The following is a 19,939-nucleotide window of genomic DNA, read 5'->3' on the forward strand; positions in this document are numbered from 1 at the left end:
TGTACCAACTATATTTCCTCTCTTTCTTTTAATTATAATAACTTAAATAAAATGCTTGGTATTTTTCCATCCATATCTGTCAAACTATAGTATTCTTTCACTTCCCATATTCATTGACTAATTTCTTTATTGAATTATATCACCTCAATTTCTTCTTAGAGAGTAAAAATGTGATATTAAAACAAAGAACCAATTTATAGTCAATGGAGAATAATCTGGATAATTTTCTCAAAAATGAAAATAAGAAGGATGACCTATAGAACCACTCCTACATTTGCCTGTAATCCCAGCACTTTGGGAGGCTGAGGTGGGAGGATTTCTTATTACATTTCTCAGGAGTTTGAGACTAGCTTGGGCAATATAGTGAGACTCCATTTTCAAAAACCAAAACCAAAACAAACAATAAAAATCCCACAAACATTTGAAATAATTATGATCACTGAGAATTATTTTATGGATTTTTATACATAGAAGATTCAGAAAAAATAAATCTAAAATTTATATATATAGTAATTTTTTACATAACAGGTTTATTTAGATGCATTTCTACCCAGTACTAACACATAGGAAATATTAACAGTTTCTCTTTTAACTGTAAAGTAATTTAATGGTCTAGAGTTAATTTAATTTGAAATTAAATTAGCATCAGATAAAATTGGTTGAGGAGTTACTGTTTAGCATATAAAATAATGGTTCAGTAAATACACCCTCAAAACAACCTGCTGATAAAGCTGAGCTTGTTTCATATTGCCATAAGGACAATCATTACTTTTATGGAGTCTGGATAGTGTCTGTTCAAATCTTTTGCCCTTTTTAAAATTGAGTTGTTTGTTTTGAGAGTTCTATACATATACTGAATACATGTCCTTTGTTGGATATGGAATTTACAAATATTTTCTCCTAGGCTATGGTGTCTTATCATCCTCTTAATGGTACCTTTTTGCAGTACAAAAATTTTTAATTTTGATGAGGTCCAATTTATCAATTTTTAAAAATGCTTTTAGTGTCATTTAAAAAAAAATTTCACCCAGCCCTAGGTCCTGAACATTTTTTTCTATATTTTCTTCCAAGAGTTTTAGTGTTTAGATGGATGATTTTTTGTGTTTAGATAGATGATTTATTTTGCAATAATGTTTGTATAAAGTGTGAGGTTTAGGTTGCAGTATGGTTGAGAGATAGGGCACCAATTGATCCAGTAAACATTTGTGATAAGATTATTCTTTCTCCATTGAATTGCATACACTTCTTTGTAAAATATCAGTTGGTTATATTTTGTGGGCCTATTTCTGGACTCTATTCTGCTCCATGGACCTTTATGTTTATCCTTTTGCCAATAAAGGTGGCTTGTCTTGAATACTGTAGCATTATCGTAAGCTTTCAGATTGAATAATGTGATTTTCCCAACTTTATTCTGCTTTTTCAGAATTATTTTAGTTGATTTATTTCCTTTGTCTTCTCTTAAAAATTCTAGAGTCAGTTTTGGTAGAATACCTACCAAAAAATTCCTACTGGGATTTTGATTAGAATTGTGTTAAATCCATAGACCAATTTGGGGAACATTCATACCTTTACTAGGTTGAGCTTCCCAATCTATGTTCATGGTATGTCTCCCTGTCCCTTTCATTAGCATTTTAAGGTGTCCACATATAGACAATGTACATATTTTGTTAAATGTATACACATACAGATACATAAATATTTTATATATAATGTTTTTTAAATATTGTAAGTAATTTTGAAATGTTGGTGAGATCGTTTTTCTCTTTGTCCCTACCCAAATTTCATGTCAAATTGTAATTCTTACATTTCAGGGGAGGGAGTTGGTGGGAGATGATTGGATCATGTGGGTAAATTTCCCCCATGCTGTTCTCATGATGATGAGTGAGTTCTCATGAGATCTATTGGTTTTATGTGTGGCAATTACCCCCTGGCTTTCTCTCGCCTGCTGCTATGTAAGACGTCCCTTGTCTCCCTTCACCTTCTGTCATGATTGTAAGTTTTCTGAGGCCTCCCTAGCCATACAGAACTGTGAGTCAATTAAGCCTCTTTTCATTATAAATGACCCAGTCTCAGGTAGTTCTTTATAGCAGTGTGAAAATGGACTAATACATTTGGTTTTCAATGTTTCATTGCTATTTTGAGGAAAAATGATGGATTTTTGTGTGTATAGACCTTGTATCTTGCAACTTTGCTCAAACTCATTTATCAGTTCTAGGATGTGTGTGTGTGTGTGTGTATTCTTTGCGATTTGCTGCATAGACAATCATGGCATTTGCTTTTCAATTCATGTGCCTTTATTTTTCCCTTTATTTCACTGCTTTGAACTTCCAGTAAAAGGTTCAATAGGAGTGGTGAGGATGGACGTGGTTACTTTTTTCTTAATCTTAGAGAGAAAGCATCCAGTTTTCAACAATTAAATATGAAGTTGGCTATGGGATTTCCCTAGATGCTCTTTAACATGTCAGAGAAGTTTCTTTCTATTCCTAATTGGCTGGGAGTTTTTATTATGTATGAATTTTGAATTTCATCAAATGATTTTTCTGCATCAGTTGATATTATCATGTGGCTTTTCTTCTTTAGAATCTTAAATTGGTGGGTTACACTATGATTTTCAAACATTAAACCAATTTTGTGTTCATGGGATAAATACCAATTAGTATGGTGCATTTTTCTTTTTACATATTGCTAGATTCAATTCACTATTACTTGGAAGATTTTTCTGTCTATGTATTTGGGGGATATTTGGTCTTGGTTTCGTTTTTTGCTCTGTTTTTGTCTGGTTTTCATGTCATGATAATGCCAGCCTCATGAAAAGAATTGGGATGTACCCTTTCCTCTTCTATTTTGGAGAAGATATTATATACAATTGTTATTATTTTGTCTCCATTTAGTAGAATACACCTTTAAACACTTTGGACATGGAAATTTCCTTTTGAGGATTTAAAAATAATAATTTAATTTCTTTAGTAGATATAGGACTACTTAGGTTACCAATTTCATTTTGGATGAGTTTTGATAGTTTACAATTTTCGATGGATTTCATTTTTAAGTCGCTCTTTGAATATGCAAGGAAGTGCCTGCATTCCCTTATTATCCTTTTGGTATCTGTGGAGTATGTTGTGGAGCTCCCACTTTCTTTCTAATGTCGATAAGCTGTTTTTTTTTGTCACTCTTATTAGAAACTTAGCAGTTTTATTGCTCTTTTTAAAAAAATTACCTTTTGGTTTTATTGGTTTTCTCTGTTATTTTTATGCTTTTAATTTTCTGTTTTCTTTTATTATTATTATTTTCTTCCCTCTCTTCCTTTACCTTTTATTTTGCCCTTCTTTTTCTAGTTTGTTAATGTAGAAGTTGAGATTATGAATATGAGATCTTTCTTCTCTTCTAAGATATAGATTTAAGTCTATAAGCTTTCTCTCTAAGCAGTGCTTTAGCTGCATTCCAGAAACGTTGAAACACTGTATTTTCATTCATTTCAAAGAGTTGTCTAATTTCCTTTAAAACTTCTTCCTTCATCTAGGGCTTGTTGAGAAGTGTGTTGTTTAATTACCAAGTGCTTGAGATTTTTCAGTTATCTTTATGTTGCTGATTTCTAATTTGATTCCATTGTGGTACAAGAACATACATTTAAAAATTATTTCAATTTAAATTTGTTAAGCTTTGTTTTATGATCCAAGATGGGGCTATTTTGGTGAATGTTGTATCTGTTTTCTTTTTAGAGAATGTATTTCTTATTGTTATTGGATGTAGTGGTTTTTAACTGCCAATAAATCCAGTTGACAGATGGTGATGTTCAGTTCTTTTATCTCCTTGCTGGTTTTCTGCCTATCAGTTCTGTTGATTACTGAGAGAGAGGAGAGTTGAAATCTCCAACCGTAATTGTAGATCAATGTATTTTTTCTTTTAGTTCTGTCAGTTTTTGCTTCATGTATTTCAAGACTCTGTTGTCTTCTTGGTAAATTAACCCTTTCATTATATATAATATCTTTCTTGATACCTAGACTGTTTTTTTCCTTTGCTTTTAAGTTTATTTTGATATTAATATAGGTACTACAAGCTGGGCATTGTGGCTCACGCCTGTAATCCCAACATTTTGGAGGACAAGGTGGGCTGATGGCTTGAGCCTAGGAGCTTGAGACCAGCCTGGGCAACATGGCGAAAGCCTGTCTCTGCATAAAATACAAAAATTAGCTGGGCATGGTGGCATGCACCTGTAGTCCCAGTTACTGAGGAGGCTGAGGTGGGAGGATCACCTGAGCCCAGGGAGGTTGAGGCTGCAGTGAGCTGTGATTGTGCCACTGCAATCCACCCTGGGCTACAGAATGAGTCTCAATAAATAAATAAATAGCTACAACTGCAAATCTCCTTTGATTTGTGTTTGTGTGGTATATATTTTTTTCATCCACAGTTTTAATCTATCTATAATATTTGAACTGAGTATTGACTTTAGTGGTGGCATCATTTAAAAAATTGACTCTGACAAACTCTTAATAGTATACTTTAATCATTTATATTAATGTAAGTATTGGCATATTTGAATTTATGTCTACCATTTTTTTCTGTTTGTTCACTCTGGTTTTGATCCTCTGTTTCTACTTTTCACTGCATTTTAGGGGTCTCTCATTACTTCATTTAATAGGTAGAAAGATCAAAATTGGGGATATTATAAATTTTAAAAATTGATGTATTTATCAGATTTGGTTTGGTAAACAAATTTTGGGTAATTACATTAGATAGATAATATTTTTCCTAAAATATTTTTTATTCATAAAGTAAATAAATACTCACAAGATCTTCTCCTGTGTCACACACCTTTACCTGAAAAATGTCCTTCAGGAGCCAGTCTATAGGTTTCTCTTTGTAGAACATTAAAAAAAACCATACAAAGTGAGTTAAGTCCTCAGATCTAAACAGCTTTCCTATGGGAAAAAATATAATTAGATGCAAATAATTCATATATAGTTGTTCATTCCTTTAACATGGGAAAAAAGTAAAAGTTATTAAAATTTAAATATGTCCCATTCCTGAGCAATAAAGATTAAAGCACTACTGAAGTTGGACAATGATAAAATTGAAAATTATATCTGCTTAAGTATCAAGAATTACCACATCTGAAGAAGAATATAAGCAGGTTTAGAATAGTCAATACTCTCAGGAAATCAATTGTGATAACTAATGCAGATCGATTGCCTAAATCAAGTGAATAGAATGAAACATATAGGCACTGTAATCTTTTACTTAATTTCATACAAACTGTATTTTTTACCTGATTTTTGTAGCACTTTATTAATCTACTACATTTTTCATTTTTAGTACTTAATTTTATTAAAGTACTCTCTTATTTCAATATTTGAGAATTATTTTAACAGGATGCTATTTTCTTTTATATTTGTTATTCTTAAAGATTTACTATATTTAAAAATATTATTCCATTAGGTCTAATAATTTTTTTCTAATATGCTGCATCTTTAATTTTAAAATGAAGTTGAAGGGATAAGATTCAGGTACATATTCACTTCAAAGTAAATAATATAAAATACATCTAATGATTTGATAAATATGAAAGTAGGATGTAAGCATGCTTCATTCTTCACTAGGACTTGAGTTTATACGGGTCACTTAATAAAATGTATAAGTGTATTTTAATGTTTTGCACCCATTTATATAGTAACCAAAGCAAGTGATTTAATGATGCATAAAATAGCCTATTCAATTCCTAACCTGCTGTCACCATGTTGTAAAATTCTAGTTGGCAAGCTCATATTTTTAGCAAATAATGAATAACCGAATTATGATAACTAAGAGCAAAACTTTTGTAAGTTTAAGCTTGAATAAGATTTGGCATCCTGTAAATAGTGCACCTTGTTCAATGTGCTCTTGTGATCAGAATGTAAGTATTCTCTATGTGTCTCCTACTTGACTTCGCTGAGAAAGATAAATTTTTTTGAGAATTTTAAATTCTCAGACTAATCTATCAGCAAGATTATTTTGTCTCCATGCTTTTCATTGGGTATTACTGTTAACAAAAATTTTCCTTCTTATTTTAAAAAAGGCTGAGGAAAAACCTTTGGGTCCTTAAAATTTTACAGAAAACATGAAACACCAAAGTCATCGAGTGAGTATATGAGAAACAGATGGACCTCACTAGCAATCCGAGAAATGCTTTATACTGAGAATGGCAAATATATACATATAATAATAGATAAAACCAAGTGTTGTCAAGCATATGGGGAAGCACAAACTTTTATGCACTGCTTATGAGAGCATAAACCACACAACCAATCTGTAAAGCAATCGGCAGTACTTAGAGCTATGTGAATCCTCAGCAGTCCACTCCAGGGGACATACACATCACTTCATTTTTTCATGGTAGCAGAACATTGGAAGCAATTAAGGTCTGCCACTCAGGAAATAGACAAACCAAATGTGAGTGATAAGTGATAAGTCACTTCTTTCAAAGTTTTTTGGTGAGTGGTCACTGTGTATCCAGTATTCAGTCCACTTCTAGACAGCAAAACGTGTGGTTGCCTTGCCTTGCCTTCCGGTGATAAATCCACATGACATTTAACAAAAGTAGGTCATCAAAAGAAGGGACTGGATGACAGATAAAAGCACAGAAAGTGAACACTGGAAGTGAATTTGGATGTGACTATAAGACAGCTGGCCGGGCGCGGTGGCTCAAGCCTGTAATCCCAGCAGTTTGGGAGGCTGAGACGGGCGGATCACGAGGTCAGGAGATCGAGACCATCCTGGCTAACATGGTGAAACCCCGTCTCTACTAAAATGGCGGGCGCCTGTAGTCCCAGCTACTCGGAAGGCTGAGGCAGGAGAATGGCGTGAACCCGGGAGGCGGCTTGCAGTGAGCTGAGATCCGGCCACTGCACTCCAGCCCGGGCGACAGAGCGAGACTCCGTCTCAAAAAAAAAAAAAAAAAAAAAGACAGCTGATCGTGGGATTGTTGACGTAAAGAAATTAAAAGCAGGTTACAGTTTTATATGCATGACCTTTGTGTGCAAAACAGGTAGTCCTCACTGCACAATTCTGAATGCAGAAATTTCCGTGGCCATCATTATGCAGCACGGCAACAGTAAAAAACCAATAAACTCAATGAACATAAAAAAACATGCTGATAGTTTAGAAATCAAGTTTTGAGGACAAAAATGTAAGGAATAGGAATATACAAATATGAAAAGCATCAAATATTTTACATGGATATTGTATATTTATAAGTATTTTGAACATATTAGAGTGAACAACATATTGAAGAATGGCAGGAAGTGGATGTAGGGATTGGGAATAAAAGAAAAGAATAAATAAGGAAGAGTTCCTGCATGAATCAATAATGTCACACACCGTAAAATGAGGAGTATGGTAATTTAATTTGGGGCCTTGAGGTTCAAAGGAAAGAAAAAAGCATGGAAGTGAAGAAAGAAAAATTGAAGTATTTAAAAGGAAAATCTATGGAGGAATAGTAAAAAAAAAAAGTCTCTTTATGGGCACAGTATTTGGAAATTTTCTGCGGTGTGTATAATTCCTATTATGTTTTTACATTTTTTAAGACTGTCAGTTTTAGCATACTGGAAATTGCAGCAACTGAGTTAAAATCCCTTTCTCTACAATTTTAATCATCTGAGTTTCAGTATTCTTATAAAGCAGAGAAAAGTGCGTCTTAGCCACTGAGCTAACATGTGTGCCAGACTCACAGCAAGCACTTAATAAATGGTAACTCTTTCATGCTTCCATAACGTAAGTGTCTAAATGTCAATTTTATCTCTCTAGAAAAAAGTTTGGTTTAAGAAAATACATTATATGGAATTCGGGTACTTGTGTCTGATTATACTGTTAAGATATTCATGTCTTTATAAAAATCATGCCATTCTTTTTGCTTTAGTAATAAACAAACTGATAAACTCTTTTAAATGTTTTAAATTATTGTGTGCTAAAAAACTTGATCCAACAAAGTAGATCTATTGCTTACCTATGAATCCAAGCATTGAAAACTCAATAAAAAACCAATTATTTGAACTGATGTTACCTACAAAATCTGTTATTTTTGTAAAGTACATCTCTTTAGCTATGATATCATCTTCTAGCTGAAAAAAAAAACCCCAAAAGACATTAGTACCTTCAACGCTTTCATTGAGTAAGCTACATTAGCTTGAAAATAAAAAATACAATAGAATATACTGAAGAAAATGTTTTTTATAAAATAATAATTTTATTTCAGTTTCAATTAATTGAAGGTATTTACAGTTAGTTGAGCTTCTTCTTCTTTTTTTTTTTTGACAGGGTCTCACTCCATTACCCAGGCTGGAGTGCACTGGCATGACTGCAGGCACGTGCCACCTGGCTAATTTTTATATTATTTGTAGAGATAGGGTTTTTCTATGTTGCCCAGGCTGGTTTCAAATTCCTGGGCTCAAGTAATCCTCCTGCCTTGGCCTCCCAACTCCTGGGCTCAAGTGAGCCTCCTGCCTTGGCCTCCTGAAGTGCAAAGATTACAGGTATGAGACGCCGTACTCTGCTCCATGTTTGATTCTGAGATTAATCAGACAAGAAATTATCTGTTTCTTTCCTAAATACTAAACATTCCATCTAAATCCCTCTTTGAAAGAGTCTCTTTATCTAAATCCACTTTCATCCTCACAAATACTTCAGTTTCTAGTTTAAGACTGTCTTAGCCCATTTGAGCTGTTATAACAAGATACCATAGGAATGGTAGTTTATAAACAACAAACAGTCCTGGAGCCTGGGAAGACCAAGAACAAGGTGCTAGCAGGCTTATGTCTGCTGAGGGCCCATTCCTCATACATGATGGCTTCCACTGTATCCCCACACAGTAAAAGGGGCCAGCTAGCTCTCTGAGGTCTCTTTTACAAGGGCACTAATCCCATTTATGAGGCTCTGCCTGCATAATCTAATTGCCTCCCACAGGCTCTACTTCCAAATACTATCACCTTGGGGGCAAGAATTTTAACATGTTAATTTTGGGAGGGAGGCCAGGAGCCATGGCTCACGCCTATAGTCCCAGCACTTTGGGAGGCTGAGGCAGGCAGTTTGCTTGAGCTCAGGAGTTCGAGACCAGCCTGAGCAACATGTCCAAACCCTGCCTATGTAAAAACTACAAAAAATTATTTGGGTGTGGTGATGTGCACCTGTAGTCCCAGCTACTTGAGGCTTCAGTGAGCCATGATTGTGCCACTACACTCCGACCTGGGCAACAGAGCAAGACATTGTCTCAAGAACAAAACAAAACAAAAATGAAATGTTGGGAGGCTTTGGGAGAGATGTGAACATTGAGCCCATAGCTAAGACGAAGGAGCTTTATTCTCCTAATGAAAGGTGCCATGTTCTAGCTCCAGATATTGTGACTAACAAAGTAGTTCCCAGCAAAGAGAAGACCAAAAGCAACTGGCTCTCTCACCCACAGCTCCACAACTAGCTGGTTAGAGTCATGGTGTAAGCCTAAAAATATCCTCCATAAGAAAGAGAGGGCAATGGAAATGAGCTTTCTTTTTTATTTAATATATATTATGCATAATGCGTAGACTAAGAGAGCCTCATAAGTAATAAAGAAAAGTGTGGCAGTCCTCAGGCACACTATGAGGACACAGAATAGAACTGCAGTGTTTCAAATTGGGAAGAGTACATTGGCCGGATCTTGTGTTTTCATGACATTGCCACTAACTAGGAATCAAAAGGGCCTTTTTTTTTTTTAATTCCAATAAAAGAGAAGACCTTGCTTTAGGCCTGTCTCTAACTTTCTCTCTAGTCTAGAACTCTCTTCTGCAAATTCTTCCAATAAATGCACATTGTCTATGTAGTGAGGTCCATACTTACTATTTAGAAACACAACATTATTATTTAACAATGTACAGGGATTTAGAGGGTACAAACTACATATAATTGATTCACTTTTACAAATACAGTAAGGCACTGAGAACTGTGTTACTCATAAAGTATGAGTAAATTTAGGGTAGCAATGATAAGTGCATACAATGTCTGACAAATGCTCAAAATGCATTTGCTTAATCTAGTAAAATTGTAAACCAAGAAATAAATATAGGCACTACAATTTCTTCTTTTTGAGATTTTCTTTTCAGTTTGCTTCAGGTAACTATAATTTTCTCTGTAACTGTGAACCTAGTAAGAATATTCATATATAATTGATTTTAAACTTCCTTTGCCTTTTTAATACAGTGAGTATTTTCTATTTTCTGAGCATAAAGTATGGTGTAGGAACACAATGAGGAAGAAGAAATTACAGGAAGGAGGGAGAAAGTAACACTTTCAATTTAAATTATATCTATCTATAGATATAATTGGTGTGTATATATATATGTGTGTGTATACACACATACACACCCCAATTTCTCACCTGTAAATAATACTTGGCCTTGGGTTGGGCATACAGCATCAAAATGCAAAAATCCAATACTTGCTTGGTTCGCCAACTAAAGGTAATCAATAAGATCTGTTAATATTTGTCATTATTATTTAATTTTTATTTATAAGAATAGTAATTAAAAACTCTTTGGCAATTTACTAACAGAGTACTAGCTAAAAGTAAGTAACTAATTTTACTTAATTAATTTCAATTAAGTAAAATTGAATATACTTATACTAAAAACTTTTCCATCTTTATTCAATGAATAGCGTCTATCATTGCTAAATGAGGATAAGCACAACCCATTTGTTTTACATTTTTATCTAGGTGAGTTTTGATCTAGATAATAGTGTTAATATTCTTTCTGATTTTGGTCTTGTTTAACTGAAAGTATAAAGAAACTTTATTCTTTTTTTCAATGTCTCTCCTAATAGCTTTCTTTATTGATTCTATCATCCAAGAGTTTTCTCCCCAATTCTCAGGGTTAACTATCTGCTACAGAGTATTAATATTTCTTTTTATGGGTCTTTAAACCATTTCCCCTAAGTCTTACCCCTTGGTTTACTTGGAAGGGAAAGGTTGCTTTTTTTGTTTTTATTTTGAAAGTAGTCTCCACAAGCCTCTGGAACTCTTCATGGCCTCTTGAAGAAACCCAGCGTAACTCCCTTCACAAGCTGACTTTATGTTTGGCCACACATTGCCCCAACTCTCCCAATCCTAGGGAATGGAGTAATTATATGAATTACTACTCTCCAGCTGATTGATTGTGGCCAGATTTGGGGCAATTTGAACTCTAGGGAGTCAAATATTTTGAATGATAACTGAAAAGAATTAGAGAATTATAGAAAAAAATGGCAGATAGGAGACAGGACTAATGTGCATCTCCTGCTTGGCCAGGCAGAACAGTGCCTGGAGACACACATTGTGAACATTTGCTCCAAGAAACACTGCAGGAACATACCAGGAAAACCTAAAGAATTCACAAACCCTTTGAAAGAACTGACTTGACACTGCAAACTCCGTGAGATGCCAGAAAAACTGAGAGTTCCCAAAGTATAAGGGGGGAAATGTTGACCTCCGTACACACATCCCCACTGGGGAACCTGAAAATCCAGATCACAGGAGACGGATTTAACCTTACTCTAGTAGAGCTGAAATGGATTTAGGGAGCCAAAAGAAATATAAAAGTAGAAGAAGCAGTGGGAAGAGCCCGGTAGGCACTCCTGGTCCCCAGCTCCAGACCAGGGACGTCATTCCTAGCCTTATCTCAGAGTTCCTTGGGGAAGGGAAGGCAGCCAGTGGAATTGGGGATGGGCCACAGGGTGAAGGAAATTCCTAGCTGAACTTTGTAATAATTTTGACTGAGCACAAATTTTCTTGAGCATAATCTGGAGGCAGAGTGAATGGGAAGTGCAGATACGAGCACAGAAGCCACTGCTGAAGGTGTGGGCAGGCAGGGAGGGGTGAGGCATGAGAGCCCTGCTTGCTTTCTTAGTGGGGAGGCTTGTAGCGTGGGGCAAGAGCTCATCCCTGCTCATAGGGCTGCCTGGATATAAATTCACCCAAAGAAACTTTATCCTCATACAAAGCTAAATACCAGGCCAGGTCCTGAATATACAAAGAGCAGTACCCAAAGTCATTCTTGCCCTTCTGAGTCTCATAACCTCCTATAAAAATACTACTACTAATAATAATACAATTACAACAATTAGATAAGTGCTATATGAAGATATCAACAATGTTGGCTATCTTATAGTAAGTTTTCAAAGGTGTGGAAAGGGTAGAAGAGCATGCCACTTAATTTTAGGGCACAGAGAGCTGACAGAAAAAAGTTGATGATTGCAAGGTTGGCAGAGACCAGATCATGAGTGACATTTTATGATATGTGGGAAACTTTGGACTTGATCTCATATGAGAAAATATTCTTCTGGGTGCAGCGTGAAGAATGGATTGTAAGAGAGCCTAGGTTAGGCTAGGATTAGGGACTCTGTAATGGTGAAGGCCTGAACTAAATCCAAGCCAATGGAAGGAGGATGAGAGGGATAATGTGTAGAGAGATTTTAAAAAAGAAACAATGACAGAGATATAAAAGGCTGAAGGAAAAACAAGGATCCAGGATGACTCCCAGCTTTGTGACTTTAAAAACTGGGCATAATGTGAACCACTAATTAAAGCAAAACAAAACACTTAAAAGATTACTAGATTCTGACACACTATTTATAATTTTAAAACAAAAGAAGACTAATCAGTTTCCTGGGATAAGGCCTTTTTCTAATTTCTGGCATGTCTTTTTCTTTATTAAGTTTTGAGGGACCAAATTATTACATTTCCCATAATACCTACCACACTAATACCCCAAATTATAATCCTTTGTATGTGTATACAGCTTTTAATTTTTTAAGATTCTTTCATAAATATATTTTATTCTCATAATGACTCTTTCAATTATGCAATGTAGGTGTCATTATACCCACTAGAAAGTTAGGAAAGCTAAGGGAAAAAAAGGTGAAACTACCTGCCTATAATGACCAGCAAACAGAACAGCTGGGACTAGAATCCAGCTGTAATGATTTATAATCAAAGGCTCCCCCTCCTTCTCATTATGCCTTACTAATTATTGTCTATAAACGTGAACATAGACCGTCAGTGGTGTGCTGGTAAATATTTAACAACTGACTTGGGGGCGAAGGGATGGACATCTTGCTTTGTAGCTTTTGCCCATTTCCATGGTGTAAATACTCCTACTGTGGCCCATGCTATCAACTCGATGTTATTGAACACAGAGCTGGTAAGTGATGCACATAATTGGGTCTTGCAAGTCAGTAGGAGCCAGCTCCAGAACACCACTGTGTCTTAAATAGTTCGTAGTATGAGCTGATTCCAAGATTTTATCAGATGAAATCAGTTATTTAAGGCTACTATTTTCTAATATGACATACCTGGCTAATTTTTGTGAGGCCTCAGCTAAGTGCTTGGCATTTAACATGCTTGAGTATAAAAAGGCATGTATTGAAATGACCTCTAAGGATCCAGACCTCACTTGCCTTTTGAATCTATAAATAGAAGTAAATGCAGACTTACAATTGAATGTTTAATTTTCCAGAATAACATACTTAAAAATAATTTTCTTATGCATGTTCACATAGTATTTGATTTGAATTATTTCACATGTTGATACATGATACCAGTATCATAAAACTAGCCAAAGGATGTTTTCTATAAATTAATAACAGACATATTAAAATATACAATGTAAAATCAGCTTCTTCTTGTAAAAATTACAGGTACTTTGACTTTTTAAAGTTTACAGTCAGATATGTACTGTGACATTTGAAACAATGAAGCTCATGGGTTGTGATAACACAGTCACTGTGAGACAGCAAGAACATTAGATCATTTTTAAATGCATAATTTTGAATTGAATAAGAGTCCCACTGAATAGCAATGTGGCTTCTGAGACTAGATTATCACAGCAAGCAAGGATTCAGTCAGACTCTCGTCCACAACTCATTGGAGGACTATGTATACTCTTTAGCATCTTTGTTTTTAAACGTTAATGTTGAGAGACCAACAAGGACATCACTAAACTACATAAAATATGATTCACAAAAATTCCAATATAAATCTTGTACCATCAAGGTAAAGGATGGGAAACCAAGTAGAAAATTTTAAATGGTCTTCCTTTAGAGATCATGTGATTTTAAATGAGATTAGAATTTAGGCATTACATTATTCATTAACATGTTAAAAGTTCAAGGAAATGTTTATTTTGTACTACATAAAAAATTTAAAAGTTTACAGTTTTATATGCATAATCTCCATTATGTGCAAAATAGACAGTCCTTGCTTTGCGCAATTCTGAATGTATAAATTTCAGTTACTGTGTTTGAGTTAACTAACACCAGTCTCCCACAACAACACTGTAGTCATGATATATTGTGAATAATTGTGTAAAGTACAAACTTCACTGCTAGCTCTTTAGTGCACAAATCACTATATAAATAGCAGATGCACATCATCATTAGTGACTAATTGGATCACTTCTTTCAAAGTCTTTTGGTGACTGGTCTCTGTACGTCTGCTATTTAGTTCACTTGTTGACAGCAAAACATGTGGTTGTCTTGCCTTGCCTCCCAGTGATAGGCCTACATGATATTTAACAAAAGTAGGTAATCCAAAGAGGGAAGTGGCTGACAGATGAAAATGCAGAAAGTGAATGCTGGAAGTGAATTTGGATGCGCTATAAAAGAGCTGATCATGGGAACGTTGACACCTCCTCTGTCTGAGAGACTCTAGAGATGCAACAAAGGGAACTTATTGAAGGTGAACTTAAATGACAAATAAGAAAAATGGTTGTGGTGAAATTATGTCACATAGGAAATGATGCTGCTGAAAAACTTCACATTAAAGGAACTCTCAGAGATATTTCATGACACTGAAAACACAAATGATAAAATGCTGTAACTGATCCAAACTTAGAAAGGAATATAACAATTTGCTGAAGCATAGAAAAGACATTTGCTCAGTGTTTTAAGTTCTATGATAAGAAAAAGGCAAGGACCATTTAAACGACTCCTGATAAAGTTTTTAAAAGAAATAAAATACTTTATTACTAAATAATTTTAATGTTTTAAATTACAGTGTAATAAATTAGCTTAACAATATTTTTAAGTTTTCTATGTATTTATAGTTGACAGAGAGTAATGTTTTAACACATGTTTAAATGTCATGGAACAATTGTGATTTTTTTCCCCATTGTTAATATTGGCTTGCATGGTTTAAACTTGCACAATCATTTTTATGGCCCCACGCTATCTTGCAAATCAAGGATTGCCTGAGCATGTATAAAGACACACAAACACAAATGGAAGAAAGCTCATGTTTTATAATGGGTATGTATCGTGAAAATGGGGTTGGAGTAGCATACTGTGCTAGAGATAATATATGGGTATTAGACCTAGAAAAGTCTCTGTACCAATTTTGCTTCTTTTACTTCCTAACTTTGAGCCAGTAATTTATTTTTTCTGATCTTTAATTTCCTCATCTGTAAAACTGGAATAGTAACTTAAAAACTTTGGGGGGAAAGAACTGTTCAAAATACATGCTGGAATTCTTTCCAGGATCTATACATTAGTGGAAAAGTTTCCGGTCATTTATTTTGGTGGGAGTGTAAGTGGAGGACTGGAAGGGATGAAAGTCTTAACTGCTGCCCTCTGATTTTATGATATATCAAATGAAAATATTTTTTAAAAATGAATTCTAATATGTTCCTTGGGGAATAGAAAATACTGGTATGGAAAAAAGAATGGAGAGTTTGGTTGTTTGTTTTGTGGTAAAAGTTAATAACATGATATCTAAATTTTCAAATGAATTTGTGTAACTTTATTTTTATTTATTTATTTATTTATTTATTTTTGAGACGGAGTCTTGCTCTGTCGCCCAGGCTGGAGTGCAGTGACTGGATCTCAGCTCACTGCAAGCTCTGCCTCCCGGGTTTACGCCATTCTCCTGCCTCAGCCTCCGGAGTAGCTGGGACTACAGGCGCCCGCCACCTCGCCCGGCTAGTTTTTTGTATTTTTAGTAGAGACGGGGTTTCACCGTGTTAGCCAGGATGGTCTCGATCTCCTGACCTCGTGATCCGCCCGTCTCGGCCTCCCAAACTGCTAGGATTACAGGCTTGAGCCACCGCGCCCGGCCAAATTTGTGTAGCTTTAAACTAGATCTTGTGCAGCAATTTAGTAGAGGTAAAGGGAAATAACATCAAGTTGCAGCATACACAATCATCAAAAAGTTTAGATTACAGAGATACACAAATTTTGATCTCTAGAAAATTCCATCCAAAGTCCAAAAAGCACCAAAAGATACAACAATTTCTACTTTGATGATATAATTTCCCAATCATGATGGAGCGAAAGATTCCAGTCTTGGTTTCATTCAATCTGTTTTAAGCAAGATACTTGAAATTTTGTGTGTTGACACCTTTCTAGGACACTAAAACTTTTATAGCTTGTTAGGTTATTTATATACAGCATCAAAAGCCCTTGACTTAATTATACGGGAATTGCTAGTTTCCAATGACTGGAGAAAATAATATAACTCTAGGTTGTTGCCATTGAAAATGAATGATTTTATCTCATAGTCATACAAGAGAAGAAATCTTACAACTCTATAGGTTTATGTAAAGTACATAGTTATATACAGTTTCATATAAGGTTATATACAAACATAGATGGGTCCTTTAAAAATTATATTTTCAATTTAGGACTAATCCAAACATAGAACAATCTCTCATTACCCTAATGAGAAGATCTAGGAAAAGGGTTTTTAGCTAAATTAAATAGGCAAAAGTTGAGACACGTAAATTTAAAAGTTATATGTCTATATTATCTTAGATAATGTTTTAAATTGAATATTCACTAACGTGTTAATTTTAAATTATTGCTTTATTCTACTTTCACAAAAATAATTTTATTCCAACTGTTTATTCTGCATTAGTATTATCAATATAATTATCACCACTAGAATCACTTTTTGAATCACCTGACATAGTTTTCCGGTATCCTTGATTTTCAATTCTAATTACAATACAGCAATTTCTAAAACCAGTGACATTCTCTCTGAAAATTTTGTAGCGAATCAGAAGTATTCTCATACATTAGGTAATGTTTTCATTGGAGATCTTTACAAGTAACCACATACTCTAATTTTTTTAAGTGATCTTCAAAAGGCTTACAATGATGTAGTCATATACCCAGGAATCGTTTTACACCTTTGCCTTCTTTTTAATTGATTATGTCAGGAGTCTCCTATAAGAATACCAAACTAGCATAGATTGAGGCCACTTCAGGGTAATGTGTCTTCTCTAAATAGTAGTTTATTATTCAGAATAAGGCAAAATAACCGAGAAGGCATCCTTGACTAGGAGAAGATTTTTAAGGGTTCAAGTATAAGGTAACTTTTTTCCTGGGGAGCCTTTCAGGGGGAATACTAGATGTGTATGGTGTTTTATTTAGTCTTTATTTAATCCCTCTCCCTTCACATAAATCACCTATTTCAAGCCTTTACTACTGTAAGTTCCTTCACTGTCAACAAATCCCTCCTTCTCAACACAGGGACTTACCTCCTTCACAGAGAAAAGAGAAATCTTTAAAAAATGAATTTTAAGGTGATTACACTGTCTTTTCCCCAACAAATTAATTTTTCTACTCTTTCACCTGCTCTCATCTCCTCTTTGGTCTCAGTCCTGTCTAAAGCTCCCTCCGCCTGAGTCTCCAGTTCCCTCCTGCCTTACTTCATCAGCCCCTCCTCTCTCTACTACAGCACAAGTAAAAACTCCAGGTGCTTCCACCTCAAAACCTCACAAACAGTATTTGTCTCCCTCAAGACAGTGTGCTTTGACTTTTCTTCCTATCAGTTGAACTTACTGAGAATAGTCTACATTCAATTCTTTAAATATGTATTATAAAAACTACCAAACATCCACAAAAATAGAAATATAATGAACCCCATATAAGTTTCCTTCAATAAGCATTAATTTTCTGCCACGTTTGTTTCATCTATGCAGCTGCCCCTTTTTCGCTTATTTTAAAACAAGTGCTGAATATCATTTCGCCCTTACATTCTTCAGTGTGAATATTAAAAAGAACATTTATTTAGATAACCACCATGCCATTATTCACACTTTGCAAAACTATAAATGATTATTTAACATCACATAATACTCAGTCAATTTTCGAATGTCCCCAGTTTTCTAAACAGTGCCTATTTTGGGGGAGTAGGCGCTCAAACAAGTACCCAAACAAGGTCGCTCATTGTAATTGATTATCCCTATTTCTTTTTAAAAGTTATTATCTAGACCGGTAACCTTCATTTTTCTTTCTTCCCCCATCCCCATTCCACTTTTTAAAAAATCTGGATCAGTTTTCTACAGAAGGTCCCACATCTTGATTGTTTTGCCCCAGATGGCTTCCTTTAATTGCTGTGTATCCCCTAAACTGGAATTCAGCTCCTAAGGCTTGATTGCATTCAGGGTTTTTTGTTTTGTTTTGTTGTTTTGCTTAAGTCGGGAGAATAACTTTCAATAGTTCTTTCTTGGCATCATTTTCGTCGCCAGACTTTCAGCGACCCCGAGCTGCTGGAGGTAAGGGTGGGGTCCCTGAACCCTGGCTATTCTCAGCTCACACTGCACATCGCAGCCCTCTGCTCTGCCGTGCGTCCTGACCTGCAGGGCGCCCTTGCTAGTGGGGTACCGGTTGGCCTCTGCCTGCGGGAAGCAGTAAGTGACAAGAGACTTCCTGGAAGGCAGTAGAAGCCGAGGACGCTCCTCCTTTTTCAGCTCCTCCAGCGGTGGAGGTTCCAGCTGCTGAGGAGGCCGACCTCCAGAGCCTCCGATCCCCGGGTTTAACGCCCTCGCTCGCCTTCACGCTGCTCTGTGCTCTTTCTCCTCCCTTCTGCGCTCTCAGTCCTCTGAAACTTGTTTTGACCAATTGTTTGTGTGAAATTCCCTGTTTCCTCTAGTTGAACCACCAGGAGTTTTCCCGTGCGGACACTGAGAAGCATAACTTCCTCGTAAAGCTCCCCCTACCCTCTGACTTAATGCCGAGCTTCAAAACGGTGATTCTCCAATTCCATTCACTCTACACTTATTAGCTGGAATCGTTTTGACTAGAACAACTAACTGCCTCAGCCACTAGATTGGAAGGAAAAATAAAACAAGCAAAACACTTTACTGGCTAAACGAAACCCGTGCCTGTCAGCCAGATTCAGCCTGAAGGCCACATTTGCAGCCCTGGTCTATAGCACAGAGTGCATATTCCTTACCATGGTGCATAGGCCCTTCGTGACGTCATCAGCCCCTGCCTTATCTCCCACTAGTCCTTCCGCCTTAACTCCAAATACCCATTTCCAAAATACACTTTCATGTTCAAAAGTCTAGCATGCTCCTTCTTTGGTCTCTCTGTCTTCCCCAGCAATTCTATTTATCGGGCATGACCTTTTTCTCCTGTCTGCCTGAAGAATGTCTACTTATTCCTTCAGACTCTGCTCAGTTATTACCTTCTCAGGAAAGTCCTTCTTGATATTTGCAGGTAGAATTAAATACTTCTTCCTCTACATGTTGTCATAGTTATTACCCATTACAACTGGGACAATGCTAGCCTCTTCCTTCTTTTCTTTATTTTATAATTTTTTTTTTGAGACAGGGTCTCACTCTGTCACTCAGGCAGGAGTGTAGTAGCATGATCTTGGCTCACTGAAGCCTCCATCTCCCAGGCACTGGCAATCCTTCCACCTCAGCCTCTCTAGTAGCTGGGACTACAGGTGCACACCACAGGGCTCGGCTAATTTTGGGAGCTATTTGTTTTAGTAGAGACGGGGTTTGGCCATGTTTCCCAGGCTGATCTCGAACTCCTGGGCTCAAGCAATCCACCCACCTCGGCCTCTCAAAGTGCTGGCCTTACAGGTGTGAATCACCATGCCTGGCCCTCCTTTTCCTTTCCTTTCTCTCTTCCTTCCTTCCTTCCTTCCTTCCTTCCTTCCTTCCTTCCTTCCTTC

The 19,939-nt window shown here is 35.9% G+C and overlaps 1 protein-coding gene across 1 annotated transcript in view; it reads right to left on the minus strand.

Annotated features, from left to right (window-relative positions):
• MGAT4D (MGAT4 family, member D) overlaps positions 1 to 19,939 on the minus strand; it is a 54,848-nt gene that overhangs the window by 9,473 nt on the left and 25,436 nt on the right. Inside the window, exons 6-9 of the mRNA XM_011955802.1 lie at positions 13,327 to 13,440; positions 10,379 to 10,454; positions 7,979 to 8,093; positions 4,789 to 4,919 (exon numbers count right to left, since the gene is read on the minus strand). Of these exons, the coding sequence (XP_011811192.1) occupies positions 4,789 to 4,919; positions 7,979 to 8,093; positions 10,379 to 10,454; positions 13,327 to 13,440 (436 nt within the window). The remainder of the gene's footprint in view (positions 1 to 4,788; positions 4,920 to 7,978; positions 8,094 to 10,378; positions 10,455 to 13,326; positions 13,441 to 19,939) is intronic.

The sequence above is a fragment of the Colobus angolensis genome, unplaced genomic scaffold (genome assembly GCF_000951035.1).
Source record: "Colobus angolensis palliatus isolate OR3802 unplaced genomic scaffold, Cang.pa_1.0 Scaffold400, whole genome shotgun sequence".
NCBI classification, from domain to species: domain Eukaryota; kingdom Metazoa; phylum Chordata; class Mammalia; order Primates; family Cercopithecidae; genus Colobus; species Colobus angolensis.